The sequence below is a fragment of the Podarcis cretensis genome (genome assembly GCF_951804945.1).
Source record: "Podarcis cretensis genome assembly, chromosome: 6".
NCBI lineage: Eukaryota > Metazoa > Chordata > Lepidosauria > Squamata > Lacertidae > Podarcis > Podarcis cretensis.
This window is the reverse complement of record NC_137175.1, coordinates 33,936,864-33,960,517: the sequence shown is the minus strand read 5'-3', so window position 1 is coordinate 33,960,517 and position 23,654 is coordinate 33,936,864. Positions and strand designations below refer to the sequence as shown.

At 45.8% G+C, this 23,654-nt stretch overlaps 1 protein-coding gene and 1 long non-coding RNA gene across 3 annotated transcripts; both read left to right on the top strand.

Moving 5' to 3' along the window:
• Positions 1-10: 10 nt before the first annotated feature.
• On the top strand, positions 11-18,976 carry ELF3 (E74 like ETS transcription factor 3). 2 transcript variants are annotated; one of them, XM_079979748.1, is made up of 9 exons: positions 11-212; positions 12,161-12,331; positions 13,670-13,891; positions 14,448-14,537; positions 14,651-14,773; positions 15,033-15,125; positions 16,012-16,122; positions 16,667-16,862; positions 17,824-18,976. In XM_079979748.1, the coding sequence occupies exons 1-9, from the start codon at positions 164-166 to the stop codon at positions 17,933-17,935; spliced, it is 1,167 nt and encodes a 388-aa protein (XP_079835874.1). In that variant the 5' UTR covers positions 11-163; the 3' UTR covers positions 17,936-18,976. The 2 variants fall into 2 exon arrangements, with proteins under 2 accessions (XP_079835874.1, XP_079835875.1); XM_079979749.1 differs by lacking the exon at positions 11-212 and adding an exon at positions 10,663-10,782.
• LOC307218099 lies at positions 222-2,116 on the top strand. Its single transcript, XR_013839767.1, has 2 exons — positions 222-947; positions 982-2,116. It is a non-coding gene; the product is annotated as an uncharacterized lncRNA (long non-coding RNA).
• Positions 18,977-23,654: the final 4,678 nt, after the last annotated feature.

The window sequence follows — 23,654 nt, the reverse complement described above, 5'->3', positions numbered from 1 at the left end:
AGCTAGCACCAGACAGGAAGGTTACTTCCTTGTGCAACGGAGCAAGGCTGCTTCAGCTCTTTCCCTGTGAGCGGCTTCTTGTGTCTACGCAGCTTAGTTTCTTGGGACTTCTGCTTTTGCTATGGGAGGACTGGGCTGCTAGAAGAAGCTGTCGGCAGCCAAAATGGATCCAGAGAGAGACGGCGGTAGTGAAGAAGCAGGCAAACGATTGGGTAAGGAAAGGGAAACTAAGTCTGGCCTATAACCTTTGAACGTAAATGTGAGCAACGGTTCAGCGTTTCTAAAGGGTTTCTTACACGACTGCTATGCACAGTTATGGGGAAAGGTCATAGCTCAGTGGCAGAGCCTCTGCTTTGCATGCAGAAGGTCTCCGGTTCAATCCCCGACATTTCCAGGTTCGGCTAGGAAAGACCCCTTGTTTGAAATCCTGGAGAAATGCTGATGGTCCTGTGTAGACCATGCTGAGCTAGATGGACCAAAGGTGTGATTCAGTATATGGCAGCTTCCTATGACAGGTCAATTATTACTCTGACATTAAAATGCAAGAGACCTGGAGGTTTACTTGTTGGTCGGTGCAATGTTTGACTAGACAAAGCTTGTGTTCTGTCCCTTTAAGGCAGTGGTTCTCAACCTATGGGTCCCAAGATGTTGTTGGACTACAACTCCCATCATCCCTGAGCTTTGGCCTTGCTAGCTAGGGGTGATGGGAGTTGTAGTTCAACAACATCTGGGGACCCACAGGTTGAGAAAGGCTGCTTTAAGCTGCTGTTAGATATATAGTCCGTTACTGGACTACTTCTGCCTAGACTAGCAGTGGCTAAAATGGGGACTGAGCAATAAGTGGTATGGCTCATAAGTGAGTTGGTTTAGCACAGGCATCCCCAGACTTGGCTCTCCAGATGCTTTGGGACCACAACTCCCATCATCCCTAGCTAGCAGGACCAGTGGTCAGGGATGGTGGGAATTGTACAGTAGCAGTAGTCCCAAAACATCTGGTTTAGCACATAGTGGCTAATTTCCTGGCTATTTCCATTCGGTGCAGCAGGTGGCGATACATTGCTTAAGAGAGGCAGAGACTTTTTCTCTAGCTGGGGGAGGGCAGAAGGTAGATCTGAATCTCCTGGTGCTTCTGTGGGTGATTTGTAGCAGAGAGAACTTGGGGAAAAGCCAACAGTGGCTTTCTGTGTGAAAGCTGGTATTCAAAAGACAAATTCTTAGGCCAAGAATGTGTTGAGATGTGCTCAGTCACTGAATATTGGGTTTGCCTCCCTTCCGAGTTGCTCTTTCGTAACTGCTTGTGGATCTCAGGGTTCTGTTTTTAAAACAAAGCAAAAGTTGCTGCAAACCTGAAGTCTAATGTAGCTCAAGACCATGGTTTCCTTGCTCTGTGTGTCGCTTATTCCTGATGAGCGATCAGTTGGTATATATAGAAACTGAAATAAAGGTAAAGGCCTAATACCAGTGCAGATGTTTTGGGGAAGGGGGTTTGGCACTGCTTGCTTCTCCTAGTAATCTGCAGTTCCAGAAATCACAAATGATAAACCCCACCCTCTGTCCCAGAATGCACCTTGCCCCTTCTGTGTGCAGGCCTGGCCCCCGATCCATATTTTTTTATGGTGTGTTTATTGCATTCCATTAATTGCTTTCAATATTTTACAGCCTTTTTTGGCCTGAGAAAGTGGAGATGCCAGAGATTCCCATATTATTAAAACTAGCAGTTCCATGTCATTGGCAAGTCAACATCAGAAATCAATCCAGCATAATGCAGACACCAAGACCACACAAGCATGTCCCCAGACACAGTTTATTTTATTTTATTTTATTTTTGAATATTTTTTTAATATTATAACAAATAATGGTACAAATCTCATTCATCATGTTATTTACATTTATTCTCCCTCCCCTCCTCTGGACTTCCCTCAACTTCCCCTGGCCTGAGTTATTTAGTTTTATTTATCATATCCTGCTTTTCCTACACAAAAATAAAATTCCAAAAATAAAAATGATTTCTTTGAAATACGTTACTCAAATGAAATTGTGAAAGTTTATTCAAATCCTGCCAGTGAATCCAGTCCATTCTGTTGTTTCAGCAAATAAACTGTAAATGGTTCCCAGACTCTTTTGAAGTCCTTTTTGTCCTTCTCTCATAGTTATCTGTTAGCTTAGCCAATTCTGCATAGTTCATCAGCTTTTCTTGCCGTTGTTCCTTTGATGGTATTTCTTCCGTCTTCCAGTATTGTTCAATCAAGATTCTTGCCACTGTTGTAGCATACATAAATAATGTCCATTTTTCTTTCGGTAGCTGTTGATTTGGGATACCTAACAAAAAGGCTTCAGTGTGTTTAACAAAATTCATTTTAAACATTTTTTTCAATTCATTGTATATCATTTCCCAATATTTTTTAATGCATTTGCATTCCCACCACATATGATAAAATGTTCCTTCCTTTTCCTTACATCTCCAACACCTTTTATTTTCTTTCCTAAACATTTTTGTCATTTTCACTGGTGTGATATTCTATACATCATTTTCGTGTAATTCTCTCTTAATAGTATGCAATCTGTAAATTTTATATCAATTTTCCCCAGCCACAGTTTGAGTCTAAGTCAAGGTAAAACTTCTGCAAGTTATGGCGGCTGCTCTTGGAGGGTACAGATCAGATCAGCATGAGGGCAATTCTGATTTAGAGCCATGTGTCATCTGTGGCAAATGCATGGCAAGAAAATGAGCATATGGGCCCACCAACCAATTGTTTCTTTGGCTACTAAACATATGTGGCATAGAAATGTCTCAGGGGAGGCTAATGTGGGGCTGATTTTTGGGCGTGTGGCAGCAGAACTAAGCCTGTGGAGCTCAGGGCAAATCAATGTAAGCAGTTGCAAGTCTGAAAGATTGTGTCCATTTGTTTGGATGCTTAAGTGGTTAGAAGATTATGAATATTTAGATTATGAGGTAAATGTCTATATACACAAACAGCTAAAGCTTATGAGTGACTGGGGCCAAAACCAAACTTTGCTGTACGGAATAGCTGCATATGGAAGCAATGACCAGTCTCTTGCTCTGGTTTTGCTCTGTGTACTCCCTTTTTCCTCAAATGAATATTTGCACAAATGACTCAAATCTGCACTGGCATATCAGGTGCATTCTGAGCTGAATGTTCAGGTTCTACCTGCAGAGACAGTTTGTTTTGACTGCAATCTGACTGATGTAATTGAACAAAATGCTTTGATGTAATTGAACAAAATGCTTTGGGAGTCACTGAGCCATAGGATCCGTTGGAGCCACCCTGCAGAGCAGCCTTGTTGTCAGGCTTGTCAACAATACGTTGGTGCCACAAATAAGAGCCCAAGGCCACAGTGGAGCATGAAGGGGTCTATGATGACTGCTGGATAATTTGTGCCACGAGGGTTGCTCCATAGACCCCACCATACAACAAAAAATACCAAATGACTTGGAAGCAATCATGCCCTCCAGTTATCATTGGACTACAACTCCCATCATCCCCTTACCACTGTTCATTCTGGCTGGGGCTGATGGGAGATGGGGTCCAACAACTACCAAAGGGCACCTTGTCGGCAATCCCTGCAAAAGTAGAATATGGTTGCTAGGCAACTGCAACATCCCCCCCATAGAATAGGCCACATAGCCACTGAGTGGCAATAGATGGGCCGTGAGTCTCCCGGGGTGCATAGAAGGGGCAAAGTGAATTTCAGGATGTGTTGCCAGCATTGTCCCACATGTTGGACTTCTGAAAGAGAACTAATGATTTGTTTCATTTTAACACTCCCATCTTAAAACATTTTCTCTGATTGATTTGGATGGAGTTAACCTTCAAGTAAGCATGCATAGGATTGGAACCTTATTTTAATTCCCAGATTATGACTATGTTATGATTTGCATGGGAAAAGTGCCTTCCCTTCAGGTAAGCCCAGGGGCATAAAGATGATGTGGGATAACTACTTCAGGGGGGCATGCACACACACCCTGATGCACCCCCCCCCCAGCTACAATTAGTTGCAGTGAGAGAGTAGAGGGGGAACCCTGTAGACACATGCTTTATTGGGTAAAAAATGCAAGTTACAGAGGCCCTTCCAGCTTCTGCGTGTTACAGATCTCCCCTTTTTCTACATGTTAGTGCCATCTGGTCACCCAGGTGAAAGGAGCATCCTTCGTGCCCCTGGATAGCTCGCTCAGAGGGTAACGTGTTGCTTGCTCAGAGGTTAACATGTTTCCCCGTCCCTGTTCTAACTCTTGTCTGTGTTTCTCTACATGCAGTCTGGGATGTGGGTGGCGCTGTGGGTTAAACCACAGAGCCTAGGACTTGCCAATCAGAAGGTTCGAATCCCTGCGACGGGGTGAGCTCCCATTGCTCATTCCCTGCTCCTGCCAACCTAGCAGTTCGAAAGCACGTCAAAGTGCAAGTAGATAAATAGGTACCGCTCCGGCGGGAAGGTAAACGGCGTTTCCGTGTGCTGCTCTGGTTCGCCAGAAACGGCTTAGTTATGCTGGCCACATGACCCAGAAGCTGTCTGCAGACAAACGCCAGCTCCCTCAGCCAATAAAGCGAGATGAGCACCGCAACCCCAGATTCAGCCATGACTGGACCTAATGGTCAGGGGTCCCTTTACCTTTACTTTAGAGATGCAGGAGTGGGGAACTTTTTTCTGTCTACATCCCCTCGTAGGATACCTTCTAGGGGGCCACTTGCCAGTGGTGGACCAAAGAAAGCAGAGCAGTGGATGTAATACAATAATGAAATAATTATTTACAGTGGATGTCATGCAATAAGCAATAGGCATAGCTAGAGTTTCCAGGGAATAAATTTGTGCATGCTGCTGGTATTTCTTCCCTGTTCCTCACTACTCTTATTCTCAATAAAAATATCAGTAGCTGTTACAGTGGCAATCTGATCACCATCACCAAGTACAGGACACTTGTCATTTGCAATTTATTTTCACTCACTCTCTCTCTTTTTTTTTTACAAGTTTGAGCATAAAGAGAACATGGTCTCTTGCAATCTATACTGGCCACTAGAGGACAGTCATGTCTAAGTTTGCTTTGAATGGAGCACCTGCTTCCTCAGCAAACTGGGTTCTCAAGGGCTTTTCATCTTTGGGTAAGTAATTGAGGAACCTCAGAGTCTGGTCAACCCCCTGGATGTTTATGGTTCCATTAAGTCCTTCACACCTGGAAGGAACCAGAAGTGGCTGGTGTGTTTTTCAGCAGTTCTATACTTTCTTTCAGTGTCCTTTCCAGGCAGCCTAGACTGTTCCCTGCCCATGCAAAGCTTCCTGGGTGCATCATTGTCGGGCTCTCTTTGCACTGCTGCCCAGCACATCCTCCATAGGGAGGAAGCCAGACAAACAAGGTCAAAGGCAACTTCTTTGTCTTGGGTGCCTGTCTAGAAGATGCCTCCTCCTGAGACTTGCCTGCAAGTCTGATGGTGGAGCAGTTCTACAGCTTGCTAGGGAGCTGTCAGATTCCTGTGCCTCTCTGATTTCTGAGCAGTTGCCCTAGCAGAGGCTGGTCCACTGGGGCAAAGGGGGCCCTGCCCCACCAACCTTAGTCTGCCCTCAGCCGGCCCCTGCCTGCCTGCCTGCCTGATCTAGGCATAAAGGAAGCTGCTTTAGGCTGAGTCCGACTATTGGTCCATCAAGCCCAGTAGTGTCTACACTGGCAGGCAGTGGCTCTCCAGGGTTTCAGGCAAGGTAATCTCAGCCCTGCTTAGAGATGCTGGGGAGAAAACCTGGGACCTTGTGCATGCAAAGCAAATGCCCTACCATTGAGCTGTGGCTCATCCCAGGGTCCGCTCCTGGTTACCTACTTGTAACTACATCTTGACTATACAATTGAGGGCGTACTGCTTCTTTTTCTTAACTAACGGTCCACATTAGGAATGCTTAAGTTTTATTTATTTTTTTGCCTGAGGACCACGCCCACCTTTAGCCAATCATCTGGGGGCTGCATGCCAGTGGTGGGAGGTGGCCACCTCACACCCACCTACAATTGCACATGTGCACACACCACACTTAGGATATACATGCGCAGAGGCACATGCAGCTGCTGCTCCAGCTGCCCCTTGCAGATCATCTCAGGAAGAGGGCTATTGCCTCCTCCCTGCTCATCAGATGATAGATCTGATCCATCACTGGAGAATCACTGGTTGCAGTTCTTCAGGGTTTAGATAAGACACCTTTCCCAACCCTTTCCTAGAGTTTTCCAGCTGGAATTTGTGGATGATGTGCTCAGCCACTGACGTATGGAAAGCACTGTCTTCAGGGACTGTCAAAACTATGTCGTGTAAAAAATAGTCTGTTGTACAAGTAGATACTTCATAAATAAGTTTACATTATCAATGTAATTCCTGTTGTGCAAAACTTAAAAGATTAAGTCCTTTAGAATTTATTTAAATGATTAATATTGATTATTCATTATTTTCTGTCTTATTTCAAAAATCCTGTGAATCTAAAACCAAACTAGTCCTGCCATTTGAAAATCATGGGTTAATTCTTTCAAGGAAACCTTGGTCCTGAGTGTCATAGACCCAGGCCCCATTTGCACCATACATTTAAGGTACTATGATACCACTATAAATAGTCATGGCTTCCCACAGAGAATTCTGTAAACTGTGGTGCTGAGCGTTCTTAGAACTACAAGTCCCAGAGCTCCCTGTGAAAAGGAATTGACTGTTAAACCACTTTGGGAATTGTAGCTCTGGGAGGGAAATGGGAATCTCCCAACAAGTCACAGTGTCACCCTTCACAACTGTGACCTGAACCCCTTAAAAATGAAGCTTTCCTCCTCCCTGTGAGTAGATCGCAGTGGCTTGGGAGTTGGCCACCCCTGATTTAGGGGAAGCCGTAATTGCTTAAAGTGGTGTCCCAGCACCTTAAGACGACAGCCACACACACCCTTCTTTTCTGAGCCTGCCTGATTAGCTGCAATTGTTCAGGAATAATTTCCCCATGGTAAAACCATTGGGATAAGCCTGACTAAGCCATGAGAAAACCTCTGAGATAAGCCTTAATAGGAGTATGATCCTAAGCATATTTACTTAGTGATTGGCTACAATGAAAACAAGTGGAATTTGGAAATAATAGTGCCATCCTCTAGTCAAAAGTAAGTCCCACTGACTTCAGTGGGATGGGCTCTCAGGCAGGCATTTGTGTGTAGGATTGTAGACTCAGTTGGGAGTAAGCTCTATTGAACTCCATGTATAGGGAGGCACAACAACATAAAAAAAATCCTTCCAGTAGCACCTTAAAGACCAACTAAGTTAGTTCTTGGTATGAGCTTTCGTGTGCATGCACACTTCTTCAGATACACTGAAACAGAAGTCACCAGACCCTCCTATATAGTGAGAAGGTGGGGAGGGGTATTACTCAGAAGGGTGGTGGGATTGGGTGATTGGCAGGTAGCTGTGATGAGCCTGTTGACGACTCTTAAGGACTGCAATAGGTCTTACAGGAAAAAGCAAGGGGTGAGAAGGTGAAAAATGGCTTTATCAAGTGTGCATGCACACGAAAGCTCATACCAAGAACTAACTTAGTTGGTCTTTAAGGTGCTACTGGAAGGAATTTTTTAATTTTGTTTTGACTATGGCAGACCAACACGGCTACCTATCTGTAACTGGAACTAGGAAGGCACAGTTAATGTGTTTAGGAATGGAGCCTAAGTGCCTCCTTTCAGCTTCTTTGACCTCCTTTCTCTCACCACACCAAGGTCAATGTTTGGTCTTTGGGGCATTTGCAAATTAAAGGAACAAACAAGAAATTACAGAGAAAAGATATTACAAAGACTTGAGGCTGCTGAAAGGGACCCACCCCCAATGCCTCCTGTGACATAATAGCAACCACATGATCCACAGGAAATCAGTAGGTGAAGCTTTCTCCATTCTGCCATCAGCATCCCTTGACAAGCTGGACCTGCTGAATTTCTGCCTTCCATGCAGCTGCCAAAGAGGTTCAGGAGCTCCACTAGGGGGAAATGGGTGTGTGCATGTCACTTATGTATTAATTCTTTGCCCTTGTTGTTGTCGTTTATTTACCCACCCTTCACTCTAAGGGTGTAATAATGCTGTCTTGACACTGACAGAAGAAATATTGCCAGTCTCAGAGAACTGCGTCTTAGTCATAAAAGCACAAAGCAGGTCCTGCACGAAGTGCTATTTTGTCAGGGGAAATGCTGGAGTCAGGTGGGAGAGTGAGCCATCCTGAACTGGTGCCTCCTAAGCAATGATGGCATCTGACCAGGACTTTGGGGGCAGATGTCCAGAGCCCAGCAGAATGACCTGGAGCCCCTCACAAATGCAGCAGGGCTGGCTCACCCCCTTTCGAAGTTGGTGAAGTAATACCAATTGCCATCTAAAGGGCCACTACAGGACCAGTCCAGAGTCCCAAATTGCCCAACTCCCCCACTGTCCTGAAGTGGCGCGAGAGTACTGGGGCAAACCCTGTGCCAGGCAACCTTCTCAGAAATGCCTTTGTACTAGAGGTTGACGTCAATGAGGCATGACGCGCCCGTTGCCTGTGGCTGAGCCAGCTAGGCAGGTTGGTGGCCCGCTTAAAGTTTCCACGAAGCTGTTCGCTGCTGTGAATAAGCAGCTCACCCACCTGGAAGCACCAGCAACCATCCTGCAATTAGAAAAGGGGAGAAAGAGAGATCTGCCCAGCTCATCTCTGCGCAGTAATCCCTCCTCGATACTGTGTACAGAATGGAGGAGGCCCACTGAACTCAGTGAGACAATGAATGTTTTTTTGCAAGCGATGCTGAAGTTTTTTTTGGGGGGGGGGCTGGGTGAGCAGCGTTATTGCAAAATGAAAAACCCACATTGACTAGCATGTGTGTTCCTTTGCTTTCCACACAGCTCTCTTCCACTTTCCCGCTTCTGCCAAAGACATCGGCATGTAAGGCAGTACGCCCCTACTGCAGTTTGTGTAAACTCCCTCAGGTCTTGCCTCCAGTAACAGAAGGGGGCAGTGGCAGAGCAGAGGACAGCGCAGTGCTCTCCCAACGCTGGTATTTCTGCGCTGACATCATAATAACAGCCTTGCTCAATCAGAACAAAGGTCCGTGCAAACCAGCGTCCTGTTCCCAACAGTGGGAAGCCTCTGGGAAGCCCACGAGCGCCCCGGTACCCTGTATCCAGGGGGCATCTTGGGCTCTAGATCACAAAAGCCTATGCCACAATAAATCTGCCTGTCTTTAAGGTGCCACAAGACTCTTTGGTTTTTAACTAAGCAAAAGCTTAAAACGCAGCAAAGTCACTGTTTTTCTCTGTTCAGATCAAAGCTGGTTTGGGGGAAAGTGGCATAACGGTCAGAGCATTGGACAGGGACCTGGGAGAGCAGGGTTCGAATCCCCACTCAGCCATGAAGCACGCTAGGCGACCTCGGGCCAGTCATCATCTCTTAGCCTAACCTACCTCACAGGGTTGTTGTGAGGATGAAATGAAATGGGGAGGAGGAGAGCCATGTACACCTCCTTGGAAGAAAATGGGGGTATATAAATGTAATAAAGAAATATATATTTTATAAGAAATGACAGATTGTGGCTAATGTCGTGTGCGCAGGTTCTCAAATCGGTAGGAGAGCACTGGATGCAGCCAAAGATACCTCTCTGAATTTTGCCTCTAAATCGAAGAATTTCTACGTATCTCAAAGTCTTCCTCCATGGAGCTCTACTCTTTCTTTCTTTCTTTCTTTCTTTCTTTCTTTCTTTCTTTCTTCGTTTCAGAGGATACTCTGACTATGTCTTTAGTGAGCAGCCTTAATATTGAATTCTACATATGTTTATCTCCGAGTAAGTCATTTTGACTTCAGTGGCACTTGTTTCTGCGTAAACATGGACAGGATTGGAAGTTGTGTGTCACCCAAAACAATGGAATGGGGTGAATATAAGCTAACTTCAGTTGCCTTGCAGTGCAAACCTACCCAGGTTTGCTCACAAGTAAGCTCCGCTAAGTTCAAAGGGGTCTGTCGCCAGGTAGGTGGAAATAGGATGACAGCCTTCCTAGTGACCTAACTTTGAAAGGGTTGTAGTTGGTTTCTTGTGGGCAGCCAACAAAGAAATCCCATGGCACCTTCAGGAGAGATTTGTTGTGATGGAAGCTTTCGTGGACTAAAGTCCACTAAAGCAAATGCATGGATTGTTGCTTTGATGATGTTGCATCAAAAGCCCTAGCCAAACCCTGGCCTCAGCCCTGAAGGGGGTCACAGAGAGGAGTGTGGAGTCCACCGGCCATATGAAAACGTTTTCCGTTTCTGACCGACGGATGACACTTGCTTCACCTTCACCCAATGGAACAACAGGTGGCAACTGCCCCCATCAGACTCATTTATATGGGCCTATTCTTGACCGGGGAGGGAGAAGCAGGCTGGTTTATCTGCTTTGATGAGCAAACAAACACTAGTGATATGAAAAGGGAGAAAAACAGCGTCCTGGGTGAAACTGGCACAAGCTCTGCCAGCTCTCTGGTAATAATTAAACTGTCAGCCCAGATTTCCCGTCAAGGTAGGCTGGCAGAGTCCCAGGTGGCACATATTATGCAAATTTCCTGAGGCGGGAGCTGAGTACCTGTTCTAGGAATTCCCCTAGAGGTGGAGATCAGGTTACTGAAGAACGCCCTATAAAAGGGCAGCAATGGGGAGGGGCTGAGCCATACAGGGAGTGGAGTCACAAATACCTGGGCACAGGTGAGCGGGAGCTGAAGCGTCCAGCACTCTGCCTTAGGAGCTTACTACTGTGTGGATTGATTAACTGCTGTCAGAGTTACCTGCCTGGTAGGTAAAATGGGGGGGGTGTGAAAGGGGGAGAGGATGGATGTGGAGTTGCTGCGCCTGATCTGTGTTGAGCTCAGTTCTCCTTAAAGATGCTGCTGTGGTGCACTTTCTTAGCTGATCAAGCTGCTGCCAATAAAAGAAGCAGCCCCTACCACCAAGTTACTGATGGAGACTAAAAAATAGGATGCCAGTCACCTTCACTCTCTGCTTATGAGCTTCCAAACGCACCTGACCGACCATCACTGGAAACAGAATGTGGACCAGATGGATTTCTTGGTCAGGACCAGCCAAGGAATTATTATGCTTTTTGAAGCCTTGGAAAAGAGAAAAACATTTGCCTCCAGTGCCGGTCCATTGGGCAGTTTGTAGTTCTCTGGCAAAAGAAAAGGAAAAACATTCTGAGTCTGGGCTGACTTGCTCTCACTGGTTTTCTGCTGTAATTTACTAGTTGCATACCTCCAACTTTGCTGTGCGGCTCGCAGAACTGATGGGATCCCTATCCTGCTCAGAGGACTTACAATCTATGGCCATGATGCGGAGGGGAGGGAGAGACATTAGGGATTGGCAGGGATGAGTGATAAATGGATGAGCATCCAGGGTGAGGCTCTCATGATTCAGAACAGGCTGTTTCCACAGAGCCAACAGAGCTTTCTCTCCAATAGCCTGGAGCATTGAGCGGGGGCTGGTGAAGGGCCGTCGGGGCTTCGCAGGAGCTGGGAGCTTTAGAAGTAGCCTGAGAGTCAACATTGACTTTATGGCTCCAGCTTGAGCCTGGAAAGAGAAGGCAAAAAGCAAATTTAAAAATTGGGCTTCTTGGAGGTGTTTGTGAGTCCCAGAGCTGATTAAATGTTGATGGGCAGGGGACCTTTGTGAAAGTAATAAGCATGAAAACTCTGTTTCTTGTCTCTTTGTCCTTTGCTGTATCGGCCAAGTTTGGGGGAGATGTAATTTCCCTGCCAAAGCAAAGTTGTTGGGACTGTTCCTTTTTATTTCAAGCCAAAAACTAACAGTGGGCAGTGGGAAAATGATATTTAAAAGTAAATAAATAAAATGAACTAGAAACGTACCTTGATTTGTTGTGGGAATTCTTCCGCTGCGGTCCATGGACCTACACAATAAATGCTATTCTGTTGTGGGAATTCCTTGGTTAGAAATCTGTGGCTTTGTACTTTGGGATCTTGGCTCAGATATTCATGAATCTTGGACAGATCCCAATCACAAGGGACTTGAAGGACGGTTGGGAATATGAAGGAGAACTAGGTGTACTGGAGGGGTGGGGGGAAAGGCCGTGTTTGATCAAAGCAAGCTCATGGGGGAATGGGGCTGGTGGAGCCGGCTGGATCCATTCCCAAGTCTAACAACTCCAATTTTCTGGCAGAAAATCCCATGGCAGGATCCTGTGAAATCAGCAATCTCATCTCAAACTACTTCAGCGCCATGTACCAGCCAGAAGAAGCACCACCCGACCCAGACCTACTGACCCACCTTGGAGATGATGATAACCTTTCTCTCACTTTGTCTACAACCCAGATGGCCACAGAGACAACAGGTAGGTGTCCACAGCTTATTGCTTCAAGATGCGGGTACAAAATATATATAGGGAACAATGGAGACTAAACATCAGGAATAACTTTCTGACAGTAAGAGCTTCTTTAACAGTGGAGCAATCTCCCACAAGAGGTGGTGGACTCTCCTTCCTTGGAGGTTTTTAAGCAGATGTTGGATGGCCACCTGTCATGTGTGCTGTAGTTGAGATCCCTGCATTGCAAAGGGTTGGACTAGATGACCCTTGGAGTCCATTCCAGTTCTACAGTTCTGTGATCTCTGAGGGCTCTGCTTCCCACAGCAGCAGCACAAGTATTGTCTATCAGCAAGCCTACTGGAGTAGAGGTTGGAGACTCCTTCCAGTGTGATCTCACCCCCACTTATATAGGTTGAACCCCTGATATTCTATGGGGTGATGGGGGTGCCCCCACAAGATGTCTCCAGTATTAGTTAAACTTAAAGTAGACTCGTTGAAATTAACAGGTATGACTACCCTAGGTCCATTCATTTCAGTGGGTTTACTCCCAGTAAAACATAGTTGGACAAAACCCCAACTCCCATCAACCCTGGCCATTGGCCATGCTGGCTGGGGCTGATGGGAATTGTAGTCCAACAAACACTTGGAGGGCATCATGTTATCTACCCCTGCCCTTAACCAATGCTGGGTGGATGCACATGGCGGTGGGGGCTCTGTGGCCCTCCTGCTGTTGCTGGACTCCCATAATCCCTGGCCATTGGGCATGCTGGCTGAAACTGATAAGAGCTGGAGTCCCAACAACATCTGGAGCGTATCAGGGTCCCTACCTCTGATTTACATGAGGTGCTTTGAGCAATTGAATTGTGCCATATAACACTGCCACTCGCCTTATTTAAAGATTAGACCCTGCAGAAGATGAGAGGCTAAGTTAAATCCTTGTAGAGAAGTAGAGCTGAGTAGTTTTATACAAGGTGCACTACGTGAAACTCAGGGGACTGTGAAAAGCAAGGGAATCGCCGCTGGGGCATAGAATAGCTCTGCATGCATTGCTGTTCTTGGCTCCATACAGTACGGTATTCTAATGAAGTTGTGACTGCTTGAGCTGGGAGCGGAGAACTGGTGTCCTAAATGACCTCACCCCAGTGGGGAGGGGCCTGCCCAGAGATAAGGGAACAGGTGACAGGTGTGCATGTTAACCCAACCACAGTGACTAAGCGAGATAAATGCTGTGCGTAAGTGAACTAGCCACACCCTGTGCTACTCAGCCAGCAAGAGTGTTCCAGAGGCTGACCTGGCCGAGCAGAATCCCATGTGGCGCCTGCCCCGCTGAGCCCCTTCTCTCCCTCCCTCCCCACCTCTCTGCAGGCAAGCCAACATGGTATGGCGAGATGCCACACTGCTGGAGCAGGGCTCAAGTGCTGGAGTGGATCAGCTACCACGTGGAGAAAAACAAGTACGATGCCAGTGCCATTGACTTTTCCTGCTGCAATATGGATGGCTACACGCTTTGCCAATACACGCGGGACCAGCTGGGACTCATCTTCGGGCCCCTTGGCGATGAGCTCTATGACCGCCTGCACGAAATCAGTAAGTGCAGGGTGCCCTTCCTTTGATGCAGAAGGATTCGAGGGAATTGCATTTGGTCCCCAAGGCTAGAACCGTATCAGCTCACAGTGCTTGGCTGAAGCGGAGAGGCTTTCAGAAAAACAGGCGCTGGTGCAAAGTCACGATGCACAGCAAAAGGGTTGCAATCTCGTGTTACTGGCTCCACTGTTGTGCCTTTTCACACCAGCCACACCACATTTACAAATGGCAAGCTTTTGCAATGGCTTTATCCTCACGCCAGGAAAATCTCTGCTTGCTAAGTTACTGTGTGTCCAGCTGTTTCTCAAACTAAAAGAGCAGGACCTGTGAAAAAGAGTGGCAGCTCTATCTAGGCAGCATCCCATGGCCCAATGGTCCCTCTTGACTATATTTCTGGTCCCAGTCCTCTGTAAATCAGTGCCACCGTTTTGCCCCAAATACCAAGGGCTGAGAACGTATCTTTTAGCTTGTTCCTGAATCAAGGAAGAAAGCAGGGCAGCACAGAGTAGCACTTGGTCTTGTTATTCACAAAGAATGTACTTTTCTCCCTCACTTGTAGCATCTGTCCCGGATGAACTTGGCTGGATCATGTCTGTGCTAAGGAGCGAAGACGTCTCTCAAGAGGCCCTTCTGGACTCCAGCCCATTAGGTGAGGAAAAAAATGTATTGGCTTGTTCTACTTTGTGGTTAATTGCCTATGGTCTCTCTCCTTGTGTGTGTGTACACATTCAACCCTCAACTTCTCCCTTTATTTCTTCCTAGAACTGGGAAATTCCTACAATCAGGATTACCTGGAAGAGATGAAGTTAGCAAACATCTTCTCCCAGTCCGACCTTGGCTACATCTCTGGGGCCATGTCACCAGACAGCTCAGCTTCTCTAGCAGGTATGGATCCTCCCTCCCCCAATTCTATCTTGGCACCTGTAACAAACTACAGCTCCCATAATTCTTTGTGGGAAGCCAGGGCTGCTTAAAGTGGTATTATAGTACTTTAAATGGAATGGCATGAAAGTGGCCTAATATTTTCTCAGATTCCAATGGCTGCCCATTGAGGGTACTTGCTGAATCCCACAATTACAGTTAGAACATTGGTGGCTTCAGGGCTCTTAGAAGAAGCTGACCTTCCATTCTTCTCCTTTCTCAGGGACGATGTCTCAGAGCCCTCAGTCTCAGGACTCCGGTGGAAGTGACCTAGATCTCGACCCCATAGACATGAAGCACTGCCACTTTTCAGATGGTAAGATATAGAGGGGATTATCAACGGGAGGTCTGGATTTTAGGAAAGTACAAGTTTGTGTTTGTGCACACATTTGCCTTAGCAACTTCAGCAACACAGCAGCTTGCATTGTCAAAGGCAAACTAGTTAGATGGAAGACAAAGATTACTGACTCACCATAAACAACAGTGGAGAGATGTAGGGCACAGTTCATATTGAAAGGGGAAATGAGAGTGTGTAGCATATTGGGCTTGGAAAAGACAGTATTGGGTTAAAAAAAAAAAAATCCTGACTCTGCAAAAGAAGGGACAAATTTGGAGATTAATCAGAGTAGACCTGACACAGCTTAACTGCAAAAAAAATGTATTTATCTGAAGCATTTATACATTGTCGTTCAGCCAAAAAGGCCCTCAAAGTGGCTTTTTAATGCTAAAGCCGGGTAGACTGAAATCAATCCCTACAACAGAACTGGGATATAAAGTTAAACACTTTTGTAGGCAGAAATGGTTAGAGCCCAGTTTTGAACTGCAGGTTTGTATCATCCAGAGAGAGAGTTGATTTTATCCATTGTTAGAAATTCTGGCTCTCAAGTGCTACTCCCCCTTTTAAGGTGGGTGCTGAAAGATCCCAGTTTAAGGATTATGGTCTTTCAATCTAGAAGAAGCTTAGTGGTAGAACAACTGCTTTGCAGGAAGAAGGTTCCAGGTTCTGTCCCTGGCTATCTAGATGAAGCTTGGAAAAATGTCCTGTCTGAATATCTGAAGAGCTGGTACCAGTGTAGATACGGAGCCAGATGGACCAACATACTGACTCAGTATAATGCAGTTTCCTGTGTTCTTGTTTAATCTCACTTCAGGCCCTCTGGGGGATAAGGCTAAGCATGTCCTCCTCTTCCCCTTTTCTACAGGTGACTATGCAGAATATAAGAAAGAAGATCTCAAGAAGCGGAAAAGGGGACGGCCCAGGAAGGTCAGCAAGGACAGCAGAGACTGCCTGGAGACCAAGAAAAGCAAACACTGTAAGTGAATCTCTCACACTTGGGCAGGGACTGTTCAGGGATCTTTTGCTATTGCATGCAATCCAAGTGTTTTGCTCCCAACACCTTCTGCACCACCACACAGATTAAGGGCACAAATGTATTGCTGTGCTGTGTAACCACTTGACAAGACAGCTCCATGGCAAGGATTCTCGCACCTAATCCATTAGGACAGTCCCAGAGGCACTGCAGCTCCTTGCAAACCAATGACCTTTATTCCTCCTGACTGGGGACAGGGGTCATATGGCTTATCAACTTCATGCATACTGAAATGTCCCCCTTCATAACAGTTCCTCAGATGCAGGGCTGAGCGACTCCAGCTCTGCTATTGGCCAAATATTCTACCTCCTTGGGAGGTGTGCAGCCTTCTCAAAGGGACAGCCAAGTTTCTAGTGCCATGACGTTGCCATGTAAACTGATTTATGCCCTGGTTTGGCATTCAGTCGGCCTCAAAGGCTAGGGACTGTTCTGTTCCTCCAGATAGTTTGAATAACATGATCTCCCTGCTCTCTTTTTTCATGACCAGCTCCAAGAGGGATCCACCTATGGGAATTCATCCGGGACATCCTAATTCACCCAGAGATGAATGAGGGGTTGTTGAAGTGGGAAGACCGACGAGAAGGCATCTTCAAGTTCCTGCGCTCTGAGGCGGTGGCTCAGCTCTGGGGGCAAAAGAAAAAGAACAGCAGCATGACCTATGAGAAGCTGAGCAGAGCCATGAGGTATGTACTTGTGCATTTCAGTCTGGAGTGGAGAACCTGAAGCTTTTCTGATATGGTTGCCAGCTCTCAACAGCCCCAGCCAGCACGGCCAATGGACAAGGGCTAATGGGAGATGGGCCTATCCTTGATTTGTGAATATTTTAAAACCACCTTTCAATCTTCCTCCTCATCATCATCCCAGAGCAGCTTTTCATGGAAATACAAAAACAATTAAAATCAAATTAAAACAGATAGCAGGGCTGAAACGATGTCTAAAGAGGTTTGGAGAAATACTATGATCTCTGGCTGACACTGAAAGGACAAGCAAAGAAGGTAGCACTATAGTCTCTAGAAGCAATTCTGGCATTGAGGAAAGTCAGAGATGGAGAGATCAAGGGGAGGAAATGGACACAGGGGTAGCAAGGGGTGGAAACTTGAGCAAATGCAGTTGCCGGAGGCCGGCCTTGACCAGCCTGATGACCTCCAGATGTTTTGGACTACAACTCTCATCAATCCCATCACTGGCTGCAGAAAGGTTCCTTGGTAGCAGGAAGCAAGTTTAATTCCAAAAGTGGGCTCTGAGGATGAATTTAAAGAAGAGAGAAGTCGGACCATGAAGAAGTTTTGGGAGGGAGCCCCAGGCACTATGGGGCAGGGAGCACAAGAGAGCACAAAAAGAGTCTTTTGATTTGGATGACAGAAACCTCGCGTCTAACTCCGCACTCTGCTCCAAAGCTTTGTTGGTCAGCTATGAATAAGTCACTACCTCCTATGTCACTGGGCTGTGATGGGAGTCAGCTTGGAGCTCTGTGTTCAAGGCAATCTCATATCTGATTGTATACTATGTTATTCCACCCTTATTGTAGCAACTACTGTACCATAATATGTTCCTAGTCCTCTTTGTTTCTCCTAGGACTGCTTTTTTATTTTTACTTTTTTAAAAAAATGTAGCCCTAACACTGTCCTTCCTTCCTTCCCTCAGGTATTACTACAAGCGGGAGATCCTCGAACGAGTGGATGGCCGGCGACTGGTGTACAAATTTGGGAAGAACTCCAGTGGGTGGAAGGAGGAAGAGGTTCAAGACAGGAGCTAAGAGCTGCAAGAGCCACACACGGACTTGGACATGGCCCATCCTTGCTCAGAGGAGCATCTCTGAGCACAGTATGCACTGACGTGGGCTCTGAGCCCCTTAAACTGCTATCTCCAGCAGTGTGTGTTAGACTCCAGCCCTTCTATGGGGCAAAGTGTGTGTTCTGGCTCCTAGCTGGGAGCTCAGGTAATTACAGCTGATATTTTGGCTCAAGTAGGTTATTGTGAACCATTATTACTTTGTTGCAATTGGACTCTGGCTGACATCTTGGCTCTGGATAGGATTACAATGCCTTTGGCTGCCTGCTGCACCGCACAGAGCTCATCATTGCAGAAGGAACTGGGTGTTCTCTGCAATTTGCTTTGTCCCAGGGGGCCATTCACAGGACATTCAACGGTCTGCTGATTCACAGAGAATGCCGTGGCCAACTGTGCATAGGGAAGGAGGATTTGCCACCGGTGCCTTCAGAATATGGGAATGCTGATACCCAGTTTGGAGTAGTAATTGGAAGTGAAGCTTCCCACCCAGATGCAGACTAGTTGGTGGCTAATGTTCCTGTTTAACAGGCAGAACTTAGCTGGTCAGTCTTTGAATGTAGGATTCCAATAATTGTGGATTTCACATTGCTTTGGAAGGCAGAGTTCAGGAGCCTCTTCATTGGCTCTTCCCCAGCCAAAACATTGGGGGGGGGGGGTCGGTCTTCTTCCCAGAAAGCACAGCAGTCTCCCTTATGAATTGCATCTTTTCACTCTTAATTTATGTGATATATGTAAGTGTGTTTATATAATGTACATAGATATCTATTTTTTTTCATAACTAAAGTTGTGTGATTGTATCAGGAAGCACTGGGCATTTTCAGAACCGATGATTGTTGTTGCTAATATTCAGCTGGGCTGAACAAAAAAGGAAATCTTTTATTTTGAAATCAAAGTGTTTGTAGGGTGTTGTACTCGCTCAGTGACTCCAGGAGAGCCCTGCGTGATGTACAGGCCTCCTGCTTTTTAATAATAATTAACCAATAAATCATTGTTTGTTGGTTTTTAATCTCTGTGTGCTGCATATTGACAGTGTTCTTAAGGGAAGAGAATAGATGTTCATCAGACTTGGATAGAGAGGGATATCCTTTTCTTCTATCCAGCATGTGTCTCTCATGTTCACATCATAGAAATATGTCCCTCATTGAAAGACATTCCTAGCTCTCTGATCAGGGATGGGGAAACCTGGAGCCCTTTAGATGTTTCTAAATCATTCCTGACCTTTGGCCATGCTGGCTGGGGCTAATGGAAGTTGAAGTCTCACAAAATCTGGCAGGCCACAGTTTTCCCATCCATTTTCAAGAGGTGCAAGAGAACGTTATCCTTAATTCATTCCTATCCTACTTTGTTCGGTAAGGACATGAAAAGTCCTGTTAATCAGACCGAAGGACCATAAATTCCAGTAGTAAGACATGGAAGGCAACAGATGTCCTTCCTTTGCTACCACAACCCACAGTTGCTCTCTGGTCTCTAGAAAACACAGCACAGCAGTGAGCACTCAAAGATCCTTTTATGTAAGGTAAATCACTGAATGGAGGGAGACATAGGTCAGTTATATTGCACATATATTGCACACTGAAAATCCCTGTAGCCGTTCAATCTACCATATTTTGGCTGTTGGGTACAAGAAGGTTCTGTCTGCTTTATCATCTCTTCTCTCCTTGGATGTTTGCACCATTCTCTAGGCCAGGGGTTAGCAAACTTTTTCAGCAGGGGGCCGGTCCACTGTCCCTCAGACCTTGGTGGGGGGCTGGACTATATTTGGGGGGGGGGGGAATGAAAGAATTCCTATGCCCCACACATAACCCAGAGATGCATTTTAAATAAAATCACACATTCTACTCATGTAAAAACACGCTGATTCCTGGACCATCCGCGGGCCAGATTTAAAAGGCATTTGGGCCAGATCCGGCCCCTGGGCCTTAGTTTACCTACCCATGCTCTAGGCATCCAGTCTTCCACTGCCACAAATACATCTGTACCCTTTGAACACCGAAATTCTCTGAGAGAAGTTAGAGGGACTGAGCTTCCCATGTCTAAACAAACAGCAATTTTCTATTCGCCTCATCAGTCTTAAAAGTTCTCTACACAGATGTTATTTACAAAACCACCTCAGAAACTGCACAATACCATTTCCACCCTAAGCGTTCAGAAAACATCCCTCGTGACTCAGAAACACACAACCACCCAATTTATTTTATGACTCAGGCGTACACAATTACCACTATTTGTGTTTTAGGGGCTTAAGATATGAAGAGTCATAATTCCAGTTTCATGGGTTTCTCCAGACAAACAACTGTAGGGCCCATTTTGTTCATAATCTAAAGAGTTGAATCAATGAGGCATGAATAGATACTACCCAGTTTACCCCCCCCCCCATGAGTAAGTAGCCTTGTCAATCCAGCCATTAATTCAAAACACTTAAGGCTTTCTTTGTAATGTAAAGGTTGGGGGGGAGGGAACCCTTCTCCCCCCCCCACTCCAAATAGGGACAGTGCAAAAACTCTAAAACTTCCCAAAACAGTGCTTAAACTAGAGCACGCATTTGAAGCAGGGAGAGAGGGTGTCTTGGTGTGAGAGTGTCAACATGCTAGCACCAAGCAATTTTTAAATAAAATTACATCAGCAAAACAAACATTAACACCCAATATGAACTTTTAAATCCAATGACAAATGAAACTTTCTGAGTTATTTGCCTAGTGCCAATTGAAACTTTCTGAGTTATTGCTATAGCAGCTACTTTTCATACCCTGTTTAGCTGTGGCTGAAGGAGAATTTAAGACTCTGGTCAGCGACTAGCTGTACTTACTGCACGATAGCTTTGAGAAATGGGTGGGCTGAAACCCCTGTTCTCCCTCACCAAGTGGGTGACTGGGGAATATGTGGGAATATGTGATACAACTATAAATGGTCATGGCTTCCCCCAAATAATTATGGGAGCTGTAGTGTGTTAAGGGTACAGTGAGTTGTTAGGGAGACCCCTATTCCCCTCACAAAGCTACAATTACTTGAGTTTCCTGTGAAGAGGGAATGATTGTTAAACCAGTCTGGGGACTGTACCTCTGGGATGGAAATAGGAGTCTCCTCACAACTCTCAGCATCCTTAACAAACCACATATCCCATAATTCTTCGGTGGATTGTTTAAATTGATATCATAGCACTTTAAATGTATGGTATGGATGCGGCCCTAGTTCCATCGCTTCAACTGCCTTTCCTTCTAAACTTCTCTTTCATTTCTGGATTAATCAACTGAAGGAATCAGGCATCACTCTTCAAAGGGACAGATTTGGCACAGGCGGCCTGTTGCTGACTTTAATCTGATTTCAGAGAATGGGTTTGGGAAATACCAACACAGTGCATTAAAATTCGACTGTATCATTTTGCCAGGGGATAGTTGCCAATCATCTGAAAACACATAACCAGGTTTTCCAGTCAATGATGGAGATTTTGTTTCCCATCCTTCCTCCAAGAAGCTCAAGGTGGATTACAAAGTCCACAGTCCACAGACACACCCTTTGTGATCCTTTTACGACTCCGAGAGATAGGTTGAGCCGAGAGAAAGAAAGAAAGAGAGAGAGACTGGCCCAAGTTCATCCAGAGAGCTTCAAGGCTCAGCAATGATCTTAACTGGGCTATTTCTACACTCGGACCAGTTCTCTGCCCACTGGACTAAACAGACATTTTCACCAGGTAAATCAATCCCTTATACATGTCACAGAGGTACCAACTAAGGTTTAAAAAATCGATCCTTTTATTTTCTTAGCAGAAAACTGTTTTCAGGCTTCCCAGAGGCAGGAGGCTGGGCACCATAGCTTTTGGCCTGATCCAGTTCTTGTGTACGGTACTAAATTATAATAATGTTTGATATTTCCCAACATCTACATCTTTTCACCAGAAGTAAGCATCCGCCCTCCCCCAATATTTATGTTTGAAATCACATCTTAAATGACACTCCTCGCCAGCAAAGTTCAAGGCCAAAGCTTATATGGCAAATGGGAGGTTTGGGGTTTAAGCTTGCCTGGAAATCAACTCTTTGGACCTGGAAGCTCTGTTGCTAACTCTGAACATGCTCAGAAACACTCTCCTTTAGCCAGCAGGCAAATGCAGGAAAAATAAAAGTCCTGGTTAATCTATAGTCTGTGTCGTTGTCAGTTGCCAAGGTGGGTAGGGGCAAGCCAGGGGGGAGCCTGGCATGGTTCAGGCACAGCAGTGGGAGCCGCCGATTGACTCTGCCACTGTGTCTGCTCCAGGTTGATGTCTCTGCCACCTTGTCCCTCTCCCTGTTGGTAAACAGCAGCAACACCTGCCACCGGGAAGCCAGGTGAGCAGCACCGCTTTGTCGGCACTGCCAGCCACTGCTGCTCTTGACATTTTGAACAGCAGCTTGGCTACACGTCTCGTCTTCACTATCTCGTTTACAAAAACGTAACCAGACACAGCAGTAGTGAGGTGATGCTCTGAAGGAGGGAAGCAACAAATCTACTACATGGCACAAAACTTGGAAGAACAAACGTTGATGGTATATCACACCCAGTCAAAACGCAGCCCATATTAACATCACAGTTATGTCACACACGTCATAGTTGTGACAAAGACAAATGTACTCAGAATATTTCTAGACTATTTTCATGTGAGATTCAATCCCATATAGGCAAATAGGGTTGATTCAGAAGCATTAAGCAACAAATACACTCTTTCTTTCTTTCTTTCTTTCTTTCTTTCTTTCTTTCTTTCTTTCTTTCTTGAATGCTCCCAGGCTTTGGAGTTCTCATTTTACTTCTCCCTCAGGTGCCCAGCATTGTATTATTTATTTGGTGCTCCCCATATCCCTGTCTAATATCTTCCCTAACTAGTATCTTCAGGGTTAAACAGAGAAAGGGGAGGAGTTCTGGGTAATGGAGAAGCATGTGACCTTTTATATGTTGTTGGACTACAACTCCCATCATCCCTGGCTCTGCTAGCTGGGGCTTGTGGGAGCTGGATTCGAACAACATCTGGAGGGCCACAGGTTCCCCCTCCCTGCTTAATATTGTCTGGGTTACTTATATAGGCATTACGGTCATCACAGATGAGCTGTGACTAGGGCTGCCTATGGATTTGGAGCCAACATACGTCAAAGGCTGCCTCCTCCCATATGTCTCATCTTAAATTCTATAGCTGACTGACTAGCACATCACTATCTATGGTGATCTAGTCCGGGGAACAAAGGAACAACAGGGCAGCCTAATGATGGATGTTCCACAGTTAGGGCATTCCTCCCCCTTGAAAACCTGCCAAAAGTCAAGTGTGAACATTGTTTAGCAGTGCCAGCCCTACCATTAGGCAAAATGAGGCAGCCAGGAAGCAAATGCTCATTCAAACTCCACAACAACCATTTGAGGTAGGCTAGGCTGAGAGGCAGTGACTGGCCCATAGGGACTTCATAGCTGATTGGGGATTTGAAGCCTGGTCTCCCAGGTCCTAGTCCAACCCCCTAACCACTTACACCACCCTAGCTTGAGTTCAGCCTGCCTGCAGAAAGCCAGGCACTCAGTTGCTGATTGATTATTCCTCTGCTATTAAATAGTGAAAATCTGAATCAACTGTTGTTTGAACATCTTGGTACTTGTTCCAAAGACCTCACAACAGGGTGTGCTTATACCTTTAAATAAACAGCCTAAAGCTTCAGGCACTGGTTTCTTTGGAA